Source organism: Protomyctophum parallelum (assembly GCF_964188405.1).
Source record: "Protomyctophum parallelum genome assembly, chromosome: 2".
Classification (NCBI taxonomy): domain Eukaryota; kingdom Metazoa; phylum Chordata; class Actinopteri; order Myctophiformes; family Myctophidae; genus Protomyctophum; species Protomyctophum parallelum.
Genome location: NC_139699.1, coordinates 53,626,311 through 53,651,327, shown reverse-complemented (window position 1 = coordinate 53,651,327; position 25,017 = coordinate 53,626,311). Strand labels below are relative to the sequence as shown.

Below are 25,017 nucleotides of genomic sequence, written 5' to 3'. Positions count from 1 at the left end.
TTACAACTAAGGGGCGTGGCAAGAAAGGCTAATTGGCCGTCCCACTTCACCACTACAAACCTCATCAATAATAACAACGCACGGCGCGCGTCAATGAACCTGTACGCACAGCTCAAGCTTGCACAACTACTATAGTCATTTGAAACTACCTACAATGACAGGGAATCACTGGGGATACGGAGAGGAGAACGGTAACGGTTTGATAAGTCCTATAATATGCAGATGCAGGTACTTTGTTTGTAGCTGATTGTTTTCTTTGCACTATTTGTGAACATTTAGGCCTGCCCTGTTTGTTCACTGGGGTTCATGCAAGTTATTGGTGGAAGAGCGTCTGCTGTGCTAATACGTTGCCACAAGTGCACCATTGAATTCATTCAGCCATTCATTCATTCATTGAAGCTTTTGTGGTTATATGGTTGGGTGCTGTATATGTTAATGCGAGATTAGCCCGATTATCCTTAACAATCCGGTCGACTTCTAAGGTCTCACTCAGGCTCAGCAGTGTTTGCAAGGAGGACCTAATTTTAGAATGTAGGCTATTTGCTTTCTGTGATAAATTCAGAGCTTAAGTGAAATCAAGATGTATTTGGGGTACTTGCAGGTCTTGTTGGGTGCTTTGTTAGATTAGAATCTTTGTCACATCACATTACAATCAATCTTTATTGTCGCATATCACATTAAGTAAGGTGGGTGAAATTATTGGTTGTGCAGGCTCATCATTGCAGTTAAAAGAGAGAAGTGCATAATGTATGACTATTCTGCATGATACAATGCAAGTGCATAATAAATAAATAGGTCATGAATGCAATTGACCTTGATGAAAAATCATCAAGGAAATTCCTTTAAAATGGAATGAAGTGGCATGCATTACTAAACAGATGTTAATCCATATACTGATAGATACTCTTCATATTTTAAAGGTCCATCAGCATGGCACAAAAACTTCCCTATTGCAGAGGGAACACGCCAGTCTCCCATTGACATAGTCCCTGGTGAAGCTGTGCATGATGCCAACCTTGCACCAGTTGTCCTGTCCTATGACCACTGCACCTCCATCAACATTGCCAACAACGGACATTCTGTAACGGTGGATTTTGATGATTCGGATGACCGATCAGGTGAGCAGAAATATTTATACTTGTGTGTGATGATGTGACTTTTGTCTGTCCTCTGAGAAATACCACTACATTGTTATTGCATCCCAAATCTTAAATAAGTCAGGGAATTGGTTACACTATTTCTCATTTCAAAGTTGCTTTATGACTAAGGTAATTATTATTGGCTTGTGTATTCTTTGAGATTGAAAGTAATTCCTTGGAATGTGTGTATCCAGTCTGTTCATGCATGTGACAATTTGCACATCAACTTTCACATTTAGGCATGATAATTAATAATTATTATACTACTGAAACTGAAAGCCTGTACATATAAGTCAACTCACAAAATGGTGCTATGGATGGATTGTGGATCACAGGTTATGTACTATAGACCTGGGAGGGGGTTTATCACTTAACTGATATCTTATCAGTGAAGTTAAAGGTCTACAGAATTTCTGCCTGAAAGGTGGGATAAGCAGTGTAAGTTTAAAAGGCATGAAGTGCATGTGAACCCACCCTAATCAAAGGGTAAAGATAACCCTCTGATTATGATGGAGGAAAGTGAAGGCGGCAGTTAACTCTATGAGAGTGTGTCTGCTGGGACAGATGTATAATAACATGAGGTGATCTCCATGGTTATGATGATCCTATTTGCCCGTATCATTGGGTGGATCCATGTCTACCACCCAGTCATTACCATCGATGCATGATAAGCCCTGAAATGTGAGACTGTTTGGCTAAGACACTTGTCGCTGAGTGAGCAAATTGTCATTCACTAAAACTCAGTGGTTACTTAAGTAAAAGAATAAATATCCTGACACAACTACTCTGTGATTCAAGTACCTCACCGACATTTCTACTTGAGATTGACTGGGTTGATGTAATCGTGGCCACTGGCCAGTTAGACTGTATATTCTTGGTTGCAGACGAAATACATAAAGGGGTAACGTAGGTACTGTACACAGAGAAAGGCTGAACCAGACAGAAAGGGTAGTCACTCTGACTGTCTATAGACTATGATGCCCTACAATGAACTGAAATGCACATCAAATATGTGACCATGTGCCGTCAGGTTGGTTCGAGTACTACAAAATAAGTAGCACAGAAGAATAAGCACTTGTCTCACAGTCTGTAACAGGCTTGGGTGGGTATATGATATTTGATTAAAAAAAAACCTGACTTGATAAAAGTCATTGTATCATGTAAAAGAGCCTACAATGCTGCCTCGATTATGATTAATTAACTATTATAAAAATATATACATATAGTGAAAATAGCAGATCTACAAGCTCACAGCGATGCAACGTGTTGTGTGTACATTGTCTATTTTTGTATGCCACAATTGTCCAACAAAGTATAATACAGGGTTAAGTATTTAATCAGACTACCGGTAATCCATTTAGTCGATTATGAAAAATCTATTAGAATGTATTTGTGTCAAATTGATTTATAAGAAATAAAGAAATGGTGTCTATATACAGTATATAAAAACACCTGCTTCTCCATTATTTGATTAACCTACACGAGCCATATTCTTGGTTCTTATATCGATGTCTATATATTTTTGGTTGATTGGCCAGCCCTATGATGGATTTAAATGCTTATGGGCTGGCCCATAGAATAATTGATTGATTGATTGTTTTCCAAAGATTCAGCATACCTTGCTGGAGGAGCCGATGACACAGTGGGTTGAATGGTGATGAGGTGGCAGCCTGCCAAAGTGAGCTATCAATACCAAACCATACCTTTTAGCTTGGGTGACTAAAATGTATGGGATGTACTAGGTGCTGATAGTTGGTGTTTCGCTCCACCTCAGCAGGGATAGACGGACACCCTGAGCTCGTTCTCGGTCAATACAGACAATACACATCCTATTTACTTACTTTATAATAAGAGGTTGGTTATAGGTTATAGGCAGCCAGGAATTTCTTGGATGCCATAAAGACCATGGCCACCATGCCCCCTCAGTTTTGGCCTTATGCCTCTAAAAAGTCAAAAGGTTGAGGGCCTCAGTGGCCCTGCCTGCACTGCCCCACCAAGCCAAAGGCATGGGGATGTTTTGCACTCCGTCCGCCACAAATCATGAACACATCGTGTGATTTCCGTGAAATTGTGCACACACATTCCCACTAGGCCGAGGAAGAAATGCCATTGGAACATTTTCAACTCAGCCTCATGGTGGCGCTATAACTGGCCAATTAGTGTTTTTACCCGTTTTGTACAAATCACCACAACTCCTCAACGCAGTGTCCAATTGCGGTGAAACTGTGCATGCATATTCCAGTTTTCAAATCGGCGTCATCCGTCATGGTAGCGCTACAACAGGCCAAGTTGCGTCTCTCTCACACACACACACACACACACACACACACACACACACACACACATTTAGCCAAACATCACACACACTCCTATACTCCTGGTAGAGACCTGTGCAGAAGGGCACTTTTTCTAGTCTCCTCTGCGTCTTTCCTGTCAATATGATTCCCGACACTAGTCTTTTGTTTGAGATTCTGACTTTAGTCCAGTGACTCTTATTAGTCTAGGACTGAACCAGGAGTTTGTACAAATATTGGTAATTTGTGAATACCATTACTTTATTCTTTAAAATAAGCTGATGGTCTAACTATATACAATTTGAAATCATCCTTAACCCATGGCGAGACATGGCCAAAGCATTTCCAGGGGTCCCCAGCCAAAAACGTTGAGAACCCCTGATATAGACAATGATTATTACCATACTGCCCTGGCATTTGTGCCCTCAAAAATGGCTCAACACCAAAGGAGGAGTGGCCTTGCCCCTAAAATTATGAAATTCCAGGCCTGGTCATAGGTCTGATTTGCTCTGCACAATAATGTGCAATTTAGTTTTCATTACAATACACCACACAGGGCAATACAACTGAAATAAATGACCTTTGTAAAAGGAACTAAATGAAATGTAGGTTTTGACAAAGATCTGACTGTCTCAAACTGAAGCTTGTGCCAGAGAATTTCTACTGACTGGCTGGTATATTTCTCTCAGTCTGTTGTGTCCACAGAGACCACTCATAATGTCTGAGTGTGAGTGTGTGCCCGGCCTTCCCCACAATTTTAGTATATTAAGCTGTCTGGGTGATGCCATCCTTCTAAGATGCTTAGTGTTCATTGTGGGGGAATAGTCCCCACAAGTATAGTATAAACCTGAAAAATCAACAACCTTATGTGGATTTTCTTTTTTTTTTCGGGTTGGGAATTTGAGGTTAGGTTACCGTTAGGTAAGTAGTTGCAGACAGGATTACCTGTACAGTCATATACAGTCACCCAAGTCACTGTGACAAAGGCGCTTTGTCAATAACGACCATTGACCTCTAATGACTGGCGCATGGGCCAGTCATAATCATCATGATGCCCTGCTGTGTTGACTGACTTGAGACTTACTAGGAGAGGAGAGAGAATAAGGTCAAGTGTAGTTTAGTGTTGAGGGGTGCTAGCCTCCAATATGTTGCTTTTGGAGATTACGTGATATGGCAGCTTACTGAGCCAAGTCTATGGCCGATATTAGTGGGCGCCGCTCACTTCTGTGTGTGTGTGTGTGCGTGTGTGCATGTGTGCATTTGCAGTGATTAAAGGTGGTCCTCTTGACAACGCCTACAGACTGAAGCAGTTCCACTTCCACTGGGGTGGAAAGGGTTCTCACGGCTCTGAGCACACCGTAGCTGGAAAGAGTTATTCCTCTGAGGTCAGTGTGAAAGCTTTTAGTCACAGTGAGTCATAGTTTGTATCTTTCATGTGTTTGACAGAAAAGTCACGTGAATGCAATGAAAACGATGCAAAGACCACTGCCAATGACGACAGTGCAAAATACATGTCATTTATACGAATCAAATGATAAATGGACACGGGGTGCAACAGTTAATAAAACAAATCGATTAAATCGATTACCCTCTCCCACCGTGAAATCCAATCGAGAACACAAAATCTTCAAATCTACAATTCTACACACTCTCAATACATCTCGATACATTGTGAGCTTGTAGTTGCATGACACGATAAAATATATATTGATAGGAGCAACCCTAATATAGACTAAGTACATTTTAGCGTTTAATAAAAAATGACTTGGCGGTGCAAACCTTTCCCACACAACTCTACACCATCTCTATGACCTATTATTTTTTAAATTTAGGACAGTAAGGACAGTATACTGACAGGAATGGAGAGAGAGATGGGGAGTGACACGCATCAGGTCGTCGGGATCGGGACTCGAACCAGCAACATGCATTGCATCCTAGGGGGCCCGGACCACCACGTTGACAGCCCAGTCCATCAATTATATATATTTGACCTTGACACAATCATACCATCCGTTCTTGAGTTATATTGAGACAATATTTCCCTTGTGGATCAATAAAGGCCTATATACAGAACTGATTAAAATACCCACATATATCCTGTGGTACTGTGGTATTGTATCTCTTTAGTTACTCTTAACCCATTCTGAACGGGCACCCATTTTGGTGTTAGCATCATGTTATGCTTTAGCTATTTAAAAATAGCAGATCTACAAGCTCATATCGCGCCACCGAGTGGCGCGATACGAGCTTGTAGGTCTGCTATTTTTGAAAAATCTAAAAAAACGACTGACATTTTTAGAATCTGATCTCAGGTCAGAATGGGTTCATCAGACCAGTGTGTGTCCGGCGGAAACCTCGTATGAATCTGATCTCAGGTCAGAATGGGTTAAACTCTGGTATTCTTGATGTAGATTAATAAGAATGTAGCTCATTTGTAACCTCTTTCTTCCTTTGTTTCCATTATTCACACTCTAGCTTCACCTGGTACACTGGAATGCAGCCAAGTACAAGTCATTTGGGGAGGCAGTGTCGGCTCCTGATGGTCTTGCTGTCCTTGGCATCTTTTTAGAGGTAACGGGTTAATCTGTATGGCATCCCACTTAACTTCTACATCCATCTCCACTTTATGTGACGCAGTTGTGAGTTTGAAGATGGAGAGGGGCCTAGCATTGAGCTGTGTGTTTTTTTTTTTGACAACTTCTCTAAACTATTAAACGCTATTTTAATTTGCTGCTAAGTACATCTTATTGTGTTAGCTGCAACCTGTTCATGTTATTACTTTGTGCCGCAAATTTTCTGGTCTGTTATAAATAGACAATGAAATAGATTTATTATTATACAAACCTAATTTCCCTAAAACTGGTACTTTACTGTTAGACAGGAGATGAACACAGATGGCTCCACAAGATAACAGATGCATTGTTCATGGTTAAATTCAAGGTGAGTGACCCTTTAATCTCATATCTTTTTTATTACCATGCCTATTATGATCAACTCTATTGCATGCACATAAAGCTTTTGTCGTTTTTCCACCACAGGGAAGTGTCGCAGACTTCAAAGGCTTCAACCCGAAGTGCCTCCTACCCAGCAGCCCTCACTACTGGACCTATCCAGGGTCACTGACCACACCCCCGCTCCATGAGAGCGTCACCTGGATTGTCCTGAAGGAACCGATCACGGTGTCTGACAAACAGGTCAGTGTGTGTCAGTTTTGTCTGTGATGAAGATGCAGAAAGTTTTTGGTGGGAATTTTAAAGATGGAGTCCCATGATTTTTTTTCCACACTAAAACATGATCATCAGGTCTTATTGTTATATAAGGAGGAAGAAGTTTTTCAAAAAAGTGTATAGTATTTGTTAAAATGTCGTTTTTATGTGGGCACCCCCACCAGTTCATTAAGTACAGTATGCCTGGTTTGCCTGATGGGTGGTAATCCACCTTAATTTAAGCCGCACCCACAGCTGTAGTTGTATGATAAAGGGGGAGGGGTTAGGGGAGGGGCTGATAATGTGATTATTATTATGTCACTATATTACTGTTTTTTTTTTTCATTGGCACGTTTGACTGTCAAGGGTTCAACCTCTAGGAAGAAACTCTAAATACAAAGGGAATACATCATTGCACATAACAACGACTCCAGGGTGTCTAATGAAGTACTGTCACCTCATAGACACATGAAAAATACAAAAATTGTGGCACTCCATCTTTAAGCCATTATTTGACATACAGCAAATGGTCAGACCGTCCGGGAATTTAATCAGGGACTCGTTGACAAGGGCATTCTATACCCATGTTCCATTGATTCTTTTAGCTTATGAAAAGCAACATACAAACATCTGTTAGATTGAGTAATTTATTTGGGTTTAGTCATGAAGAAGTCAGCTGGACATGAATGAATGTCCTATCCTTGAGTAGAGCTGGGCAATATAGCGATATGATATCGTGATACAAGACTGAATATTTTCTGCGATGTTGGATATTGTGATATGGCATAAGTGTTGTCTTTTCCTGGTTTTAATTACTTAATCCCTTTTTATACTTGAAAGTCGACCTGTGTGAACTGTGCGGTGCAACTATACATTTATTGTTGTGACCGCAGTTTTCATTTACTATTGAATTGTGCATTTCCCATCAGTGTGTTGGTTGGTCACCCCAGGCAAGCCCCCATGGTGCCCAGGTCTTGTGACATCACATGACATCATCAGGGGGGCTGATCCCTGATGTCATAGTAAAAGCGACTTGCTGTCGCAATTGATCCCATATATGGAGATCCCTGATGTCATCAATATTGGCCTGCAACTGGCCCAGGCCGTAGCGTAACGGTCTGGGCACCGGACTGGTGATCCAGTCGCGGTGTGCCGCGGGTTCGACTCCCGGACCCGACACGGCCTTTACCGCATGTCATCCCCCCATCTCTCTCCCGTTTCCTGTCAGCCTACTTTCTATCCCTTAAAAAAAAAATCAATAAAGGCGTAAGCCGCAAAAAAATATCTTAAAAAAAAAATATTGGCCTGCAACTCTACATCTGAACTCAAACCCCAAAGTTAGTGCAGCCGTGCCGGCGAGAACTAGAGTTATCAACAGGCCCAAAATTAAGGCCCCAAAATTACCTGGGCCCTCATCAAACACTGTACACTCAAGATAATGTGATTATTTTTGGAAGAAATCTTTGAGAAATGACAGAGTTACTGCGTGGGGTTCCCCGGAACATCCAGACACCCGGGAACTCGCCCAGGGGAAGCCCCGGTTCCGGTGAGCATCCCCGGAACATCCAGACACCCAGGAACACAGCCAGGGGAGCCTTCCCGCTTCCGAAACGGTCGAGAAATTAGTTATCGTGTTGCAGCTTTCCATGCTCAGACACACATCCGTGCTGGGACGCGTACACATACATGCATACATACACGCATAGCTGCGTAATGGAGCGGAGGCACCGCTCAAAAATGGTTTAAAACACAACACAGGGTGGCATGTTGTAAGCTTGTAGATCAGATTTTTTGAGGGGCATTAGCCTCTCCTATGCCCAGATTTCTGGGTTTGTGTGAACACAAACATCGGCTTGTTATGATGATTTGATTGGCTGAGCAAAGTACATATTGAAGATAAAAGTGAGGGTAGAAAAGTGAAGACGCAAAAAGTGATTGGCCAGAATGACATTTGTGATAATTTGCTGAGCACGGAATGTAATATGTCAGGTATGTGTATGATGATAAGAGCGCCCCTCACTTCACACAAGTGTGATTTTTATGTTTTTCATCAATGATACTATTAATTAATTGATACATAATATCAATATTGTGGTATTTTGGAAATAATATTGTGATATTTTGTCCATCCATATTGCCCAGCCCTACCTGCAGTGATTTTGCCTTGTGTGGATGAACTGAAAACATGAAACCTTCAATCAGTAGAAAACTGATGATCTATAGAAATAAATATTTAGATACCATTTGGAACCAATCGCTGTTCTTTTGAACTATTCTCAGTTTCCTATATTCTCCATATTTACCGTAAATCTATTCTATGGGAAACAGAATCTTTCCTAACGTTTAAAATTATAACCGTTCTGTGAGAGAGATCAGAGACCGTAAAAGAAAGTATGGTGGAAGTTCTAGTATCCTTTAAGCAGCCCTTTCCAAATTGCTGACCTGAACTATACTCTCTACAAACACCACACCTACATTTAGGCTCCCACTTAACCTGCAGTATCTCACCCCAAATCTCAACCTTCCACAATCTCAACAGCAAAATAATGTGTGTTGAAATGGCCCACTCAGCTGTTCAGAAAACACAGTTGTTAAAATTATCACAAAATAAACGGATGACAGACTATTCTGGTTTGAAAGAGCCCCATCAGCAGGTCAGAAAGATGTCAGAAAAACAACCCATAACTGTAGCTGAGGATGGTGTAGAACTACTGTAACTACTTGTTGCCCCATCATGAGACTTTTTGTCAACTTGGTGGCCAGCTTTGCTCTTTGTCCGGCTTTCTCTTCATGTTTGCCCATCGGGAATGGGATGTTTTAATTACAGTCACCTCGGGCACAGCCATAAGCACGCTGTCTGCATACCCATGTCCCTGACATGCCTTGGGATGAGGGTGGGGAGTAAGCTAGGCGACTGGGCCCACAACCTAGGACTCCAGGGCTGAAGCCCTTGATCCCCTCCAGCTGATTATCCTGATGGATGGATGACTGAATGGGTAAAAGTGTTTTGCAGCGGTTTAATTGAGAAATGCTTCCAAGAGCACTCAGCAGGGGGAAAGCCTTTATGTAACGGGGTTGTTTTTTGTTTCTATTGCAGTCTTCACACAACATTGTTCTTAAGGAGATTTTAAAATGGGCTGTGCAGACTGGTAGCAGTAGCAACGTTTTTGGAGTTGCCCATGTCCAGAATGGGCATATGGGAACCACTCATTTATGCTTAAACATTTTTGTCTCAAAACTTAGATGGGCAAGTTCCGAATGCTCCTGCTTAATGGTGAGGAAGAGGATCAGAGGATGCGGATGGAGAACAACTTCAGGCCCCCTCAGCCACTGAAAGGCAGGACGGTGCGTGCCTCATTCAAGTAACCTGACCATGTGTAAGAGGGACCTGTAGAAAAACACAAGTGCATTCACAAATTTGACTGTACTTCTGACCTTAAGGTAGCCTATCCTGGCCCCGGGATTGCTGATTCTGTAAATGGAAGAAAGGGAAAACAACATGTTACAATATAATTATCATGCCATTATATTGACATGCATTGCCCTATTCAGGTCACACACGTTAACAATCAAGTGTGGAAATCAAAGCTTTTGAATCGGTCCTGATATGGTCACCCTTCCTCCCCTTCCCCACAGTGTTTCTAAGATGACAACATTTGCTATGCTGTGCAAGGTGCTATCGCCTTCAGATCTGGCTAGTTATATCATATGCCTGACACAGTAGTCCTCAAAGTGGGCCCTGGGGGGTCCCCAGCAAAATGTAGCATAAAATCAGTTTAACCACTTTATCCCTAATTCCCCTCCTTCCCCCGGACAAAAAAAAAGAAACGTGATTTTTTTTCTTCAAAGATTTGGAATGTTTTTGAAATGTTTTAGCAACTCAAATCTTGTATGGCGGTCCCTCCATGGCACGAAATATTTTCAGATGGGGGTGTGCGGCCACATACAGAACATAATTAATTATGGAGGTCCTTGACATGAAAAGTTTTGAGAAACACTACACTAGCACAGCTGCTGTTGGAGGCACGATAACCCTGCCTGTTGGCCAGTGGTCTCACTACATCTTGATCCCGGTTGATCCTTGTTTATCCAGCCTATTGCTGGTGGATTCCCTATCCTAGTGGCCGCAGATCCCCTCCACTCCCAACAATCCTCAACTGGAGGTGGGATAGGATTAGTGTGGTGGCTGTCTAAGCTCCTCTACTAGCCCCATGAAGGAGAGTAGGGGCTGTGAGAGTCAGGGCTCAAAGGCAAGGCTGACTGGAACAGTGTTTTTCTTATTTTCTCCTTTAAAAAAAAGGTTTTAGCATTAGTTACAGGCCTTTTTGTTGTTATAAAGGTGTTTACTTTGTTTCAGTGAATTCGGCATTATCTTGACACACACACACACACACACACACACACACACACACACACACACCTCTGCAGACTATGTGACCTTTTTTATTTTGTCTATTCAGTGAGAGAATACAGCTGTCTAAATATGTGGTTTCAGATTTCTTGGCCTAGTTCCTTTTGCACAGTCAAATCCTCTGTATTAATTGAACTCTGAGCGGGTACAAATGGAACCAAAGGTCCATTTAGCACACATTTGTATTCTGTTCACACTCGGATAGATCAACAGTCAACACTTTGCTGTGTACTGCGCTGGCAGGTATCGCAGGGTGAAACGGATGGTAATCAATGGCTCACCACTATATATGCAGTTGTAGATGGATTGCTCTCCGCCCCCCTATGTAATTCCTAATGGAAGCCCTGGCGTCTTGCTTTATGAGTTATAGCAGATCTGCATAATGCTGTTCCTTATTAGACAACCTTGGATTCTGTGGCCTCAGAGATTGGGAGGGGGAACGTAATTTACTTAAGTATGAGCTTCAGTGAAATGCAATGTAAGAAGTGGTACCTCACAATTTTAGTTTTTTTTTAAATCAACAATTGCATGAAAACAAACATTGGTGGGTCGTTTAAAAGACAGTATTTTGTTGTAAAATGGTTTGTCTGAATAAAATAAAGATTTAAATGTATTTGACTTAAAAGTGCTCAAATGTTTTCTTCAGCTGAAGGGCATGAAAGCTTTATATTCCATACAGTTAAAGAATAGATCAGCATCAAACTACTATACTAATACATCTTACTCAATGCTGCCACCTTGTGGGACTAAAAAGAACTGAAGCAAACCTAAAGACTCCCAGTGAGCTCGCTACAGGAATGAGACTGATATGAGTTGAACAAGCAGGGGCGCCAATATTTGGTCACGGCCGAGGGTGCCGAACCTGAACACCTTAGGTGTGAAGTGCGTATGTGGGGTCTGGGGGCGTTCACGAGTCCCCACCCAAACCGGTTTAACGTGAATGGACTTTACAAGGGTGCCCTGAGCAACCCCTAAATCGGCACCTCTGTGAACAAGAATGAATCTAGTTGTTCTATCCGCATCAGATCTAGTTTGAGCTCTCAATCCAGATCCAGATCTATTTGAGCTCTGTTTGAGCTCATCAATGTTCCAGAGAAGTTATGTGGTGGTTTGTGATTGTAGAGGAGCATGATCCTAGATGTCAAGAGTGGGTAAATTAATACAATTACCTGTACAATGCACAGTATTTCAAGAGGGTGCTAGTACAACTTTATCACTTCCTTTGTTTAAGTTGTAGTAATTGAACCCTGGACTGAGTATCTGTGTTCCCAAAGGCGTCATTCAAGGGACTTATTAAACTCCCTCTCACTGGTCAGAAGCAGTACAAGGTTTAGCTCAAGGTAATCAGTACCTAGCCAGTAGCCCTGGGCCTAGAGGAAACCAGAGTAGGTAGGCGGACTGTGATTATGGTCAATAATTTACCACCTGTGTTCACTTGGATGTTTTAGAAAGAGTGTTTGCTGAGAAATGGGAAAAGAAGTCAATGTATTGGATGGTTTGCAGGGTGTTCAGAGTGTACAATCCTCAACATCCATCAACATAAAATCAGACTTATACTAATTTATATCACCAAGAGCAGTTACACATCCTGTGTCTTTGACCAGCGTTGGAGACTGTTTGGACACTGGTGCCCTTGGGCACCTTCAGGCTTGTGGGTGTGAGTTTTGCTCACTGACTCTCCCTCTCTCCTTTGCCTGATCTAGGTATGCAACACCTGTGGCCAAAGAGAGACGCCAAGCTGGGGACACATTGTTTGTTTTCACATTGTTTGCTTTTTCACCTGTTTTTGTTGTTTCTTTATTCTTGTTTTTCTTTCTTTAATATTCTCCATCGGTTACTTTAGGTATTACCCTGTACCAATTAAGTTATGTCTCGTCATATTTTAGTTTTGGACACTGAGTTCCGATCTAGTTTCGTTTTTGGTTTAAAAGTAGCTGCATACTGTAGTCCAGTTTGGTTCGGGAGGGCTCCCCGAACCATTGATTGATTGATTGAAATATTTATTAACAGTTTGTAGAATTTACAGTACATTTTAAGCACAAACTCAATACAAACTGACATCTGCATTTCCGACTATCAGACCCCACACACCACGGCTCACACTTTTGGTGGCAACTTGCTCGAGCCAAGCAGTGTGTACACTACAAGCCAGCACTGCTGGCTGGAACAGATAGTTAAAATTAATACCTGGCTATCGCATTGTGCTGTGGGGAATGGAGGTTGTGTTTCAAACTAATGCTGCTTTTCGCTCGCTTCACTGCTGACAGAATGAACTTGAAGCTGGGCTGAATGCAGTAACAAATAACGATGTGTCTGATCAGTAGCCATCCAAACTACTTTGGGTAGTCACACCATCTTGGAGGCTCCGAACACCCGAAATAAGTTCTGATCCCACTCACCTGAACCTCAGAATGACGTTATATTGTCTGTAGCCAACCGAACAAATTGAGTCCATTGTGGACTGTCCACATGAAATTTGTTTGACTATGCAGCTGTCTTATTATCATGCTTCTTCCAAAATCTGAACTTTTTTCATTCCCTCAATCATTCAAAACTTATATTTATTTTTAATATCAGGCGCTCGTGTGCTGTCTGAGCTTGTCTCTCTGACATCCTTTTTCTTTCTTCTTAGAAGGAGCATGTATATGTATTAACCTTTAGCGGGAAGCACTGGGTCCAACAGCCCAGCGCATGGTTGTCCCTTGTTTTCATAGTTTATTTGAGTATGGTATATTTGGTATACCATACTCGGAATGGTGTATTAACTTTAATAATATCAGTTTGTTTGTCTGGTGAGCCTTTTAGGAATAGAAAGGCTGTAACAGACACGCATATGCAAGTAGATTAACATAATGTCCCATTAAGACATCGGACCACATGTGTCCCTCTCACCCAGCAATGGCACTGCCACCTTGATCAGGTCCTGCAAGGACAGTCCTTCGTGTAACCGATTCCACAGAACGGTACTGACTCAGAGAGAGACAGACACACATTCTGTCCCCAGTGTGTCCTTCCTGGATGTATCTTTGTTTTCATTTGTGTGTATAATTGCAGCAGATGTTTTTTTTTTTATCATCCTATATTATGGCAGTCAAGTAAAACGAGTAAATAATTGCCACTGGGTGGCAGCATCTACCAACATTATTCTGCCATGCAGGGATCACTCCTGATGGTTCTCTTCCTAGATGGGATTAAATGGAACATAACTGATCATGAACACAAGGACACCTGTGGAAAATGTTTTATGGCATGTTGTGGCAGGTGATGGATGCAGTACGCTGTCGTGGTTTCGGTGACGGCAGTCCTTCACTTCATAAGGTTATCACAAGAATGTATAGGTTATGCACACTCTGACCTTGATCATGTTTTGTTTGCTTCAGCGTAAGAAATGGATGAGTCCAGGATTCAGGAACTCGCACCGCCCTGTCGGGTTTCGTTTTTGTCTCACTGCTGACTATGGAAACTGTTCTTTTCGTATTTTAATGAATAAAGTCTGTGAAAGTGGGTGTGTGCAGAGTATATTTAACATGCATTCTGAAATGATCCTCCCAAGATAGCATATTGTGAGCTTTATTGAGACCTGAGTAAGCACATCATCCATGGACATAATCAATGTGCCGTGTAATAAGAGATTGCACCAGGACCTCAGGAATAGATCCAGTCAGAATTATTTTTGGCATCAGGATAACTATCTGCTTGTTCTTTGTTTTTCTCTCCCTCAGACAGCAACATCTTACCCATTTGTGAAATTTAAATCCATGGCACGCCTGAGTGCAATCTATTTTAAGTTTTTCCGTCAGGTCTGATTAATAACAGTTTGTAACCCACATAATCTGTTTTTAACTCACACAGCACTTATATGACTGCCACAAATCCTTATATAATCCTTATTATAATATACTATAATCCTTATTAGATGGAAAAAGCTAAAATTTGCCAGCCATGCAGACTTATTTGTCAAACAACTATATTTGAGCCTTCTGGTACGAAGTTAGTGTCCATATAACTTTTGCATTGTGTAACCCTTACAAGGACATTGTCTAGAAAGACTGAATTATGTCTCCTATTATACTGGTAAGATGGAAACAGGAGGCTATGATTGTAAATCACTTTAAGTTCTCTGTAAGGTCGAGGACAGCCTCTCTACCTTCCATCATGTGACCTGGTGCAGTTGCCATGGTTACAAACAGCACATGTAACACAACACAAATCCTCAGACAGCTCATATCTCCACTACTTCTCAATGAGCCCAGTGATCTATCGCCGTCACCTTGTCAGAAAATAAACCCAAATATATCTCACGCCTCCTTCCCCAGAATACCCCCTTTAGTGACACGTGTGCCTTTTTGCATGTCCTGGTGGCTTTATTTAGGAATATGCATGTATTGTAGTCTGTGTGCTGCTGGTCACTGCTGCAAGTCATGCAGACTTGCACTAGAGCAATGGTTCTCCAAGTGGGTCCTTGTGGGGTTCTAGGGGCTCCCCAGCAAAATAAGGAACGGTGTAAACATTAAGCACTATTTCAAACCTCTACAGATCTACATGTTCAAATCATGTATGGGGAGTCTCTGGTGGAAGACATTTTTGGATTGTGGAATGGTGTGAGCATTTGAAATTTCAAAAATTGTTGCCTATTATGTGGACACTTGGGACAGATTTGAGGTTCAAAGTGTTTAATTTCATTGTAATAGAAGAAACCTGGAAGATAATCCAGTGAGAGAATAAGAATGATTTTTAAGATCTTAGATTTCTCTCTACCACCTACAGTACTATAGACCAATGAAATAAAATAATGTTCTTCATTTAATCTAACAACTGAGATCTTCTCCCTGGCGAATAATATTTTCAAATGGGTCTGCTAGAGATGTACCGATACCATTTTTACTTTCCCGATACTGATTCCAATACCTGCAAATTGTGTATCAGTCATTACTGAGTCCAGACCTGATACCAATGTGTAACGCGGCCAGACCGCAAGGACCTTTAGGGCCCTATCTTGCGCCACCCCTTACCCCTTAACCCTAAACTTATTCCCCTTTTCTTTTTACTATTTTGAGGCATCTATTTGAACTATTTTAAAATGTCTTTCAAAATAGTAAAAAATGGCAAATAAATGTAGGGATAAGGGGTAAGGGGGTGGTGCAATATATAGCCCTTAGAGTATAAAACTATATTGCAACATAAACTGAAGCATTCAAAATAGATAAATTGTTTACTGTAAATAAAATGCATTATGTGGTATCGGAATGGCATAGACAGGCATACTTGCAGATGCTGATACCATCTGTATCGGCAGCTTCTCCGATACTAAGTGTAGGGTCCACGGTTTAATGCCTATCATGGGGGTTGACATCCACTGCACTAGAGGCCTGTCTCCTCAGAATGTGCATCTTGAGCCACATGATGGGTGCAAAAGGTTTGATTGATTGATTTAAATATTTATTTAACAGTTTGCAGAATTACAGTACATTTCAAGCACAAACTCAATACAAAGACTGTTAACTGTAAGTGGACGACCCAATTAAGCATTACACTTGTTTACAAGAGGGTCCACCATGTTCAATTCATCAAAACATTTAGAGACGTACAAATAGACACTTCTATATAGACAAAGAACAGAACAGAACAGGAATTCATCATAAAGGAGGTAAAAAGGGAAAAGAAACATATACAGTGGGGGGAAAAGGTGCAAAAGGTCCCAAAACTTGATAGTCTTTGTCTTGGTTTACGTAATATGCCCATATGAATCTGAATTCTCATGCTTCAAAGCGGCCGTAAAATCGAGGTGTGGAGGCTGGGAACATCTACTGTAGTGGTTTATACTGTATGCACGATAAAACATTCAGGAACCAATGAATGACCTTTTGTTGTTTAAGTGGATTCTCACATGACTGTAAAGGGTGAAGTTTCTTCATGGTCGTATTATGATAACATGATAGCACAATGTGTCATTCTGAGGTCACCCCACAATATCAACCATGATTCCATCCTTCTCTGCCAACATATACACCATAACACACTTTGATGAGGACTATTATTTTAACAAAAGAGCATGTGTCATACTGTATCGGTGGTTTCACCTTGGTGATATTCCATCCTTCTTCATTCTGTTTACCTGTAAAAGTTACTACTACACAGTAAAGTTAGTTAAGTTAAAACTCTGGATTTTGCTGTGTATTCACTTCACTCGTGTGATATATAAGCTCACAACACGTTGCATTGTGTGTTGTGTTAATTCATAAAAAAATCACACCTGTGTGAAGTAATGCATCATCATGCATCTTCTCATGAACAACTGAATTTATATGATTGGTTGGCCGATTTGTTCGTCTACATATGACGTAAAGTTTTCCTTACTTGTCAATGACATTTAATGTTTGTTGCCACAAATTTATGTCATATTTGAGGAACATGACCTAATTTCTCCTTTCATTGTCAATGGCTTTTAATGTTTGTGTTGCCACAAATGTACTAATTCTAATTTCTCCCTTCATTGTCAATGGCAAATTTGAGACGTATGTGGACAAAAGCTAGGAGGGGCTAGACTAGCCCCTCAAAATCACACCTGTGTGAAGTGAGGAGCGCTCTTATCATCATACATCATAATATTTATAGCCAATCACAATTTGCGTCCTCATCGTCCCATCTTCTTCCTCCAATCTCTCTCCCCATTTCCTGTCAGCCTACTGTCTGTCCCTCCATAAAATATATAAAATAAAGGCGAAAGCCACAATTAAAAATAAATAAATAAATAAAACTAAAATTAATCACAACCCTGCTTCTCGACTATTTGATCAATCTGATTCTGCATGAACGAGATGAAGTCGGTTGATGGTTCTAAATGCCAGTTTAGATATATGGCCCAGCCTAGTAGTCTAGTAGCCTATAGTAGCCTAGTAGTAGTAGTAGTCTAGTAGAGTATGTCACTCACACACACTGAGCCCTCACATGTGACGGTGAGGGTGTTGTGTTACCCCGCGTGGGCATGCGTTGGCTTGGCAGCAGACGTCCACAGCACTGCGAGAAGGGAATGACAGAGGATTATATAGACGGCTTGACCCTAAAATCTGTGACTCAGTATCACATCCGCTGTTTGCGTGCGGTTTCTATGGCAACACATTCACATTCAGCACTACATCATTGCTCGGTAAACCTTCCGTATTTAACTTCATACACATCTGTTTAAAATCACTGTCATAATTATGGCCTGCTGCTGACTACATAGGTCTAAGGGTGTTTAGAATATCTGAGATTTACACCAAAAGCCATTTCAATAGAGGTTTAAACAGGTTATAAAATGCTCTGCCCCAAAAGTCCATCATTGTAATCAGTCATGAGGCATATGACTGTCTAGACAGATTACATGTACCCAGATGATGGCCTACAATATCTACAATCTCTCTTAATTCACAAAAACTGTGTGTGTCTGTGTCCATAACTCAGCTGCCGTCTGACTGAACGGCCTCAAACTTGCAGTGTGGGAGCACTTGAACAATAAGGGACCACCTCATGTACATTATGTAGGAATGTAAAATGTCTGCTAACATAAATTGATGTACGATGACAAGAGCGCCCCTCATTTCATTTCACACGGGTGTGATTTTGTATAAATGGTTCAGTTAAGCAAAAATATCTACTACTACTACTAAAGGCCTATTCATAGTCTGGATTTTCGGTGGTGAGGTGACCACCGCTACGGTGGTGAGGTGACCACCGGAGCTGAAATAACGTTGAGATGTGGTGGTGAGTAAAAACAGAGAGAAGGGCTGGAGCGGTGGCGGTGGTTTGCTCTTCACCGCGGCTCGTGACGTCATGTTGTAGTTAGGTGGTCATGTTGTAGTTCGGTGGTCACGTTGTAGTTCGGTGGTCATGTTGTAGTTCGGTGGTCATGTTGTAGTTCGGTGGTCATGTTGTAGTTCGGTGGTCATGTTGTAGTTCGGTGGTCACCTCACCACCGAGAATCCAGACTATGTATGATCCTTTAGGCTACTACTACTATAAGGTCCACCGCAAAGTCACATCGTGTTGAAAAGCATGTATGTGAAACCGCGCGTGCTGCTGCTCATCATAAACATGGGTATGGATTCAACTGAATTCAACCACTTTATTAGACAATCAATGTCGTGCACCAGTGATTTGACTCAAATGGCATACCTCTCAACAATATGTTAAGTGCACAGTTCATGAATGCATTGGAAAAATCATAACAGAATTGAGTGACATGGCCTGGGCTGTGGCTCAGCGGTCCAGGCACCTTGGCTGGAAGCCTGAGTCTGGCAGTGTGCCGCAGGTTCGACTCCCGATCCCGACGTCCTTTACTGCATGTCACTCCCCCATATCTCTCCCCCATTTCCTGTCAGCTTACTGTCTGTCCCTCTATAAAAAAAAGGTGAAAGCCACAAAAAAAAACATATAAAAAAAAGAAGAAGAATTGGCCGACATGCGCAACATTACGTTGGTGAGAGGTTCTAAATGTCGCTTTTGATAAATGTTCGGCTAATAGCCCGGCAGTAGTGGGCCCTGTGTTGTTGAGTGTTTTTTCTTAGTTTTTTAAATATAAACAATGATTTGATTGTCTAAAAATGTCTCAAAGGATAAGACTGGCTCTGTTTATCTCCCCTTTGACGGAGCTTATTTATCTTATTAGTCATCATGGTGAGATAAAACAGGAAACCGGATGGGGATGGATCGACACAAATTCAATACTTTTGCTTATTTTAGCTGAAATTAAGATCCTTATTTATCTACTTCTTTATTTTTAGCCTCAGTATAGGATGCTTTTTAAGTCTGTCTGTCTGCCTGCCTGCCTGCCTATGCCTGCCTGCCTGCCTGCCTGCCTGCCAGTCTCCAACACATTGCAGACCTTTGGCAGCCTTGCTCTCCTCGCCACATGTGCTATCTTGCCCAACTCCCTCGTCCCCTGTTGCCGGCCACCACCAACACTTTCGAGTCAGAGGGGTCAGTCATGCAACCCAGAAGCGAGCAGAAGTTTCCAAGACCCCCATGTCCATCCCCCTCCACAACCCCCAAAGGATCAAAAAATAGCCCCCCTTTAGCCTTTTATAAATAAGTGTTTCTATAAAAAGCACTGGGCTGACTAGAAAACTGGACTGTGTGACCACGTCGCCACTATCTTTAGCTGTATTTATGTCCTGGTGTTGACAGCGCTACTTGCAAAGCTTTCCACTCACCGTTCAATAGGTCACATGCAGTGGTGGACAGTACAGAAGTGCCATTACTCGAGTACTGTACAATCTTGAGGTAGTTTTACTTTACTGGAGTGTTTCTATTTTTTGAGGGGCGCTAGCCCCTCCTATGCCCAGCTTTGTCTGTTTGTGTGAACACAGACACAACTAGAACTGCACTCTGTCGAGTGCATACTTGCTTGTTGCACACTAGTAGGCCATAAATGGCCAACTAGTGCGCAAGCAGAGCGCGCATGTAATGTTTTCGCCCGCTGTAAACTGTCAAATCTCAGTATCTCTGTGAACGAACGTTTGAAATGATTAATGTTTAGATGTAATTATTTGCTATCTACTATACATGTAAACATTTAGTATTAAGTATGATTCTAGTTTCTATCTATATAAGAAATACTCTTTTATTGTTGTAGATATATTCTGGATCCCTTTTTTGTTTTTCAGAGACAAATAAATCATTTATATGTGTTGAAAAAAAAGGTATATAAACTGAATTAAAATATGTTATACAGTATACTTTTTCTGTATTTCTTACATACACACCACGTACTCTGGTCCCAGCAGATCAGGCACAATTTGGTAAATTATTTTTTATTGATTATGTATATAGTATACGTATGACTAGCTCTAAATGATGACGTAAGAAATATATATAGTATATATATAGTATATAGGCATATACTATATATGTATACATATATACTCTATACTCTATACTGTATAAAGTGTGTAGTTGTAAGTTGATTAGCGGTATTCTGTGATCGGCCTGGTCCAAAAACCGTGACAGCCGTTCCGCCATTTCAGGACCCCCCCAGAAAAACATCAAATCTGTGCCCGTATTGCTGGACCAATGATGACGAAATGACCATATTTCTTACGTCATCATTTAGAGCTAAATGATGACGTAAGAAATATATATAGTATATATATAGTATATAGGCATATACTATATATGTATACATATATACTCTATACTGTATAAAGTGTGTAGTTGTAAGTTGATTAGCGGTATTCTGTGATCGGCCTGGTCCAAAAACCGTGACAGCCGTTCCGCCATTTCAGGACCCCCCCAGAAAAACATAAAATCTGTGCCCGTATTGCTGGACCAATGATGACGAAATGACCATATTTCTTACGTCATCATTTAGAGCTAGTCATACACATACGTGTATGACTAGCTCTAAATGATGACGTAAGAAATACGTGTATGACTAGCTCTAAATGATGACGTAAGAAATATGGTCATTTCGTCATCATTGGTCCAGCAATACGGGCACAGATTTGATGTTTTTCTGGGGGGGTCCTGAAATGGCGGAACGGCTGTCACGACAAATGGACCAGGCCGATCACATTACTTGCGCGCTCTGCTTGCGCAAGTAATGATTTGATTGGCTGATCACCCCATAGCGATGATTTGATTGGCTGAGCAAAGTACGCCAAATGTGATTTGGTCGGAATGACATTTGCGATGATTTGATTGGCTGAGCACGGAATGCGATGTATGATGATAAGAGCCCCACTCACTGAGGGGCGCGAGTGTGAAGTGGGATACTTTATACTTTAATATACCATGGCTATTCAAAAATAGCTGATTTTAGGCATACTTTACTTACTGTTACTTTCAAACTTTGTAACATAGTATTTTTTATATTGTAGTATTTCTACTTTTACTAAGAAATCAGAGTACTTCTTCCACCACTGGTCACAGTCACACGTGCACTGCCCTGATGGCTGGAAGCACCGCCAAATAAAAACAAGTCACTAGCAGGCCTAGAGTTCAGCATCCCTTACGTACGGTCATGTAAATCCCCTAGCAGCCGTTGTGTTAACGGCTTGATGACTCTGGTCCTCACATTCTTTCCATCCGCACAGTAAAATCCTCAGGAATGATTAAACTCTGAGAGTGTAAGCGGTTTTTCCCCGGGTTAAATTAACCATGGAGGATTTTACAGTGCTGAGATGAGTGATAACCGCTTCCACTGTTGTACAGTAAGGCTTGGCGGCATTACTACCATATGACATTGTTGATACAAAAAAGGAGTTACAAAAGCTTGTATTGATGTGTTAAGAATATATTGTTGCAGTATATTGTGCTTGTATTTAGTTCATTTAGTTTGTATAGTGTAAGCAACTCTTTAGGCAAAAAAACTAAACAGGAAAAAAGGACACATCCTCTGAACAAAGCATGTAGGCTACTGTATGAATAGAAGATGCAGGTTTAAAAGAGTGATCATATAGCCTACATATGTACATTTTGATAATGCGTATAGAAGTATTATTAACCACTTGACCCCTCAGTCGTTTCTTAGTGACACAGACCTGAGTTGCAAGTGTACAGATCCACATTTCAAGTGCACTTGTAGATTGCCCATTTCTGAGCATGGATTATAGGTTCTGTAATTTAACAAGGATTAAACATTTCATAATAGTGATTTCAGTGTGTGTGTGTGTGTGTGTGTGTGTGTGTGTGTGTGTGTGTGTGTGTGTGTGTGTGTGTGTGTGTGTGTGCGTGCGTGCGTGCGTGCGTGCGTGCGTGCGTGCGTGCGTGCGTGCGTGCGTGCGTGCGTGCGTGCGTGCGTGCGTGCGTGCGCAAATGAATCAAACCAGTTCAAATGAAGCTTCAAGCTTTTTGGAAGCATGCTAAAGAAAAACAGTAGCCTACCAAACAAGTTATCCACTTGAACCCCAACATATGCTCATTCTGAGGAGAACATGTACCAAAAATAGCAGATCTATGAGCTCAAAATGTTTATTTAAATACTGCTAATCGCAGTCAATCGCTACAACAATGTCACGAAATGTATAGCACCTTCTGATCATCGCATAATACCCTGATGCACACATGTGCACGCGTGCACTGTGCACATGTGTGCTGTGTGGGTGTGTGTGTGTGCGCGACTGCAAGTGTTTGTGCATGTTTGCTAAGGCTACGATAGGGCTAGGGATTTGCAAGAGATCTGCCATTTAACAGCTGACATATTGTGTCCAAACGTGAACTATACTAAGCTAAACATCTAAAGGGAATAGAATGGAATTGTAACACAGTGCTCTGTGAGTCGTTCTTCCTGGGAATTGAAACCACTGATTGTCCACCTCCTGTGGGAGGCTTAGGTCAGTCAAGCCTGTGTGCTTCACTTTAAAGGAACAGCACGGCATGGAGAGAGAGAGAGGGGGTCATGGGTGGAAAGTGATTTCACCGCCTAGGGACACTGTTAATGGAAAGCTGAGGAAAGTCCCTGTCTCTTAATCAGGATCTCCTCGTTGGTCAGTAGGAATTCACTGAGGACACTGGCTGGAGCACTCAACCAATGTCATTGTGACGCGTGAATCTCGTTTGTGTCCGAGCATAGACATGGTAACGCCCCGCCTGCCTCCGATTGGCCTACCGACACTATGCTGGATAGTCTGATGCGAGGTTACTCCGTGGTGGGAAATACTACAAGTAGTATCGGTATGATACAAGAGAACGATAACTTTTATTTTTGTAGAAGAGGCAAACTAATATTGTTTATGCCGTTTGCTTTGATGGAATAATCAGAATAATCAATAAGCAGCTTGGACTCCTCATGCATAGAAGGAAGCATGAGGTCAGTCCGCTGCCCCCCCCCCCCCCCCCCCCCCCCCGGTTGGCAGAGGAAGTGTAGCGCCCAGGATTACATTAGATAATTGACACTGGGTGAAAAAATGTGGTGCAAAATCGTGGGATAAAAATGTAAGAAAAGAAAAAGAAAACGGAACCTGATGAAAAGTGAGCTTACAGAGGCCTTCAAAATAATATAAGAGGCCTTGCAGAATTGTTACCTTATCAAAGGACCCCAGGGTCCTTTGATACCCTCCTACCCTCCTTCAAAACCTGTCTACAATTTGCAACTGGACCTAGTCATTTCAAGTATAGCTAGCTTGCCAAAAGAAATGGCGTTGATGTTTTTGAAATTATGTTTTTCCTGTGTGTGTGTGTGTGTGTGTGTGTGTGTGTGTGTGTGTGTGTGTGTGCGTGCGTGCGTGCGTGTGTGTGTGCATGCGTGTGTGCGTGTGTGCAGGCTTTTTCCTAAAGGACACAAAAAGCTCTGAGGCCTTCATTCCATTATTGTCCATTATTTTATTACTGTACCCCTGAACTGTTGATAAAGTATTCAATCAATCAATCATAATCAGCGGCATAATTTGGAGTCCGATCTGATTTTAGGTCGGTGCTGAATGCATCTCAATCCACGCCCATACATCTATTGTATGTGACACATTATACACATGTTTCAACCATCCATTCATTACCCACCTACACCCATGGCATCCCTATTTCGGGCATGTCATAGTGAAAATAGCAGATCGACAAGCGCACAATGCTTAGCAAGTTTGAAGGTCAACTAGCTTAGTGCCACGAAGCCAACCGGTTGAACCGGCTTCAGTGGTCACTTCTTTCTGGAATGAAACCTTTGTCTTTACTCTATACTGTATGTAATTTTTCTCTACTCCGTCCTCCCTTCTCATTTGTTTCTTTTGTATGATTAAACACTTTCTTTTTGCTCTGAATTTCAACAGCGTTGCCCACACAAGAACAATAGATCACTACTCAAGCATCCCACTCAAGTGTCACCCTGGCAGAAGAGTATATAGTGCTCTGCTCACTCAGACATTATGAGTAGGTGTAGTGTTGAAAGTGTGCATGTGTGTACGGGGTGCATGGTGCACAAATATGTCTTCTGCCAACACTTTTGTTGGATGACAAAAAGTGATTTAAACTAAGTATTTTGAGCAGTGGCCTAAAGA

The 25,017-nt window shown here is 41.6% G+C and overlaps 1 protein-coding gene across 1 annotated transcript; it reads left to right on the top strand.

Moving 5' to 3' along the window:
- Positions 1 to 70: 70 nt before the first annotated feature.
- Positions 71 to 10,005, top strand: ca7 (carbonic anhydrase VII; the record flags this gene model as incomplete). Its single annotated transcript, XM_083760159.1, has 7 exons — positions 71 to 191; positions 921 to 1,118; positions 4,700 to 4,818; positions 5,909 to 6,004; positions 6,311 to 6,373; positions 6,472 to 6,627; positions 9,883 to 10,005. Exons 1-7 carry the CDS (start codon positions 155 to 157, stop codon positions 10,003 to 10,005), a joined length of 792 nt encoding a protein of 263 aa, XP_083616285.1. The 5' UTR covers positions 71 to 154.
- Between the last annotated feature and the right edge of the window lie 15,012 nt (positions 10,006 to 25,017).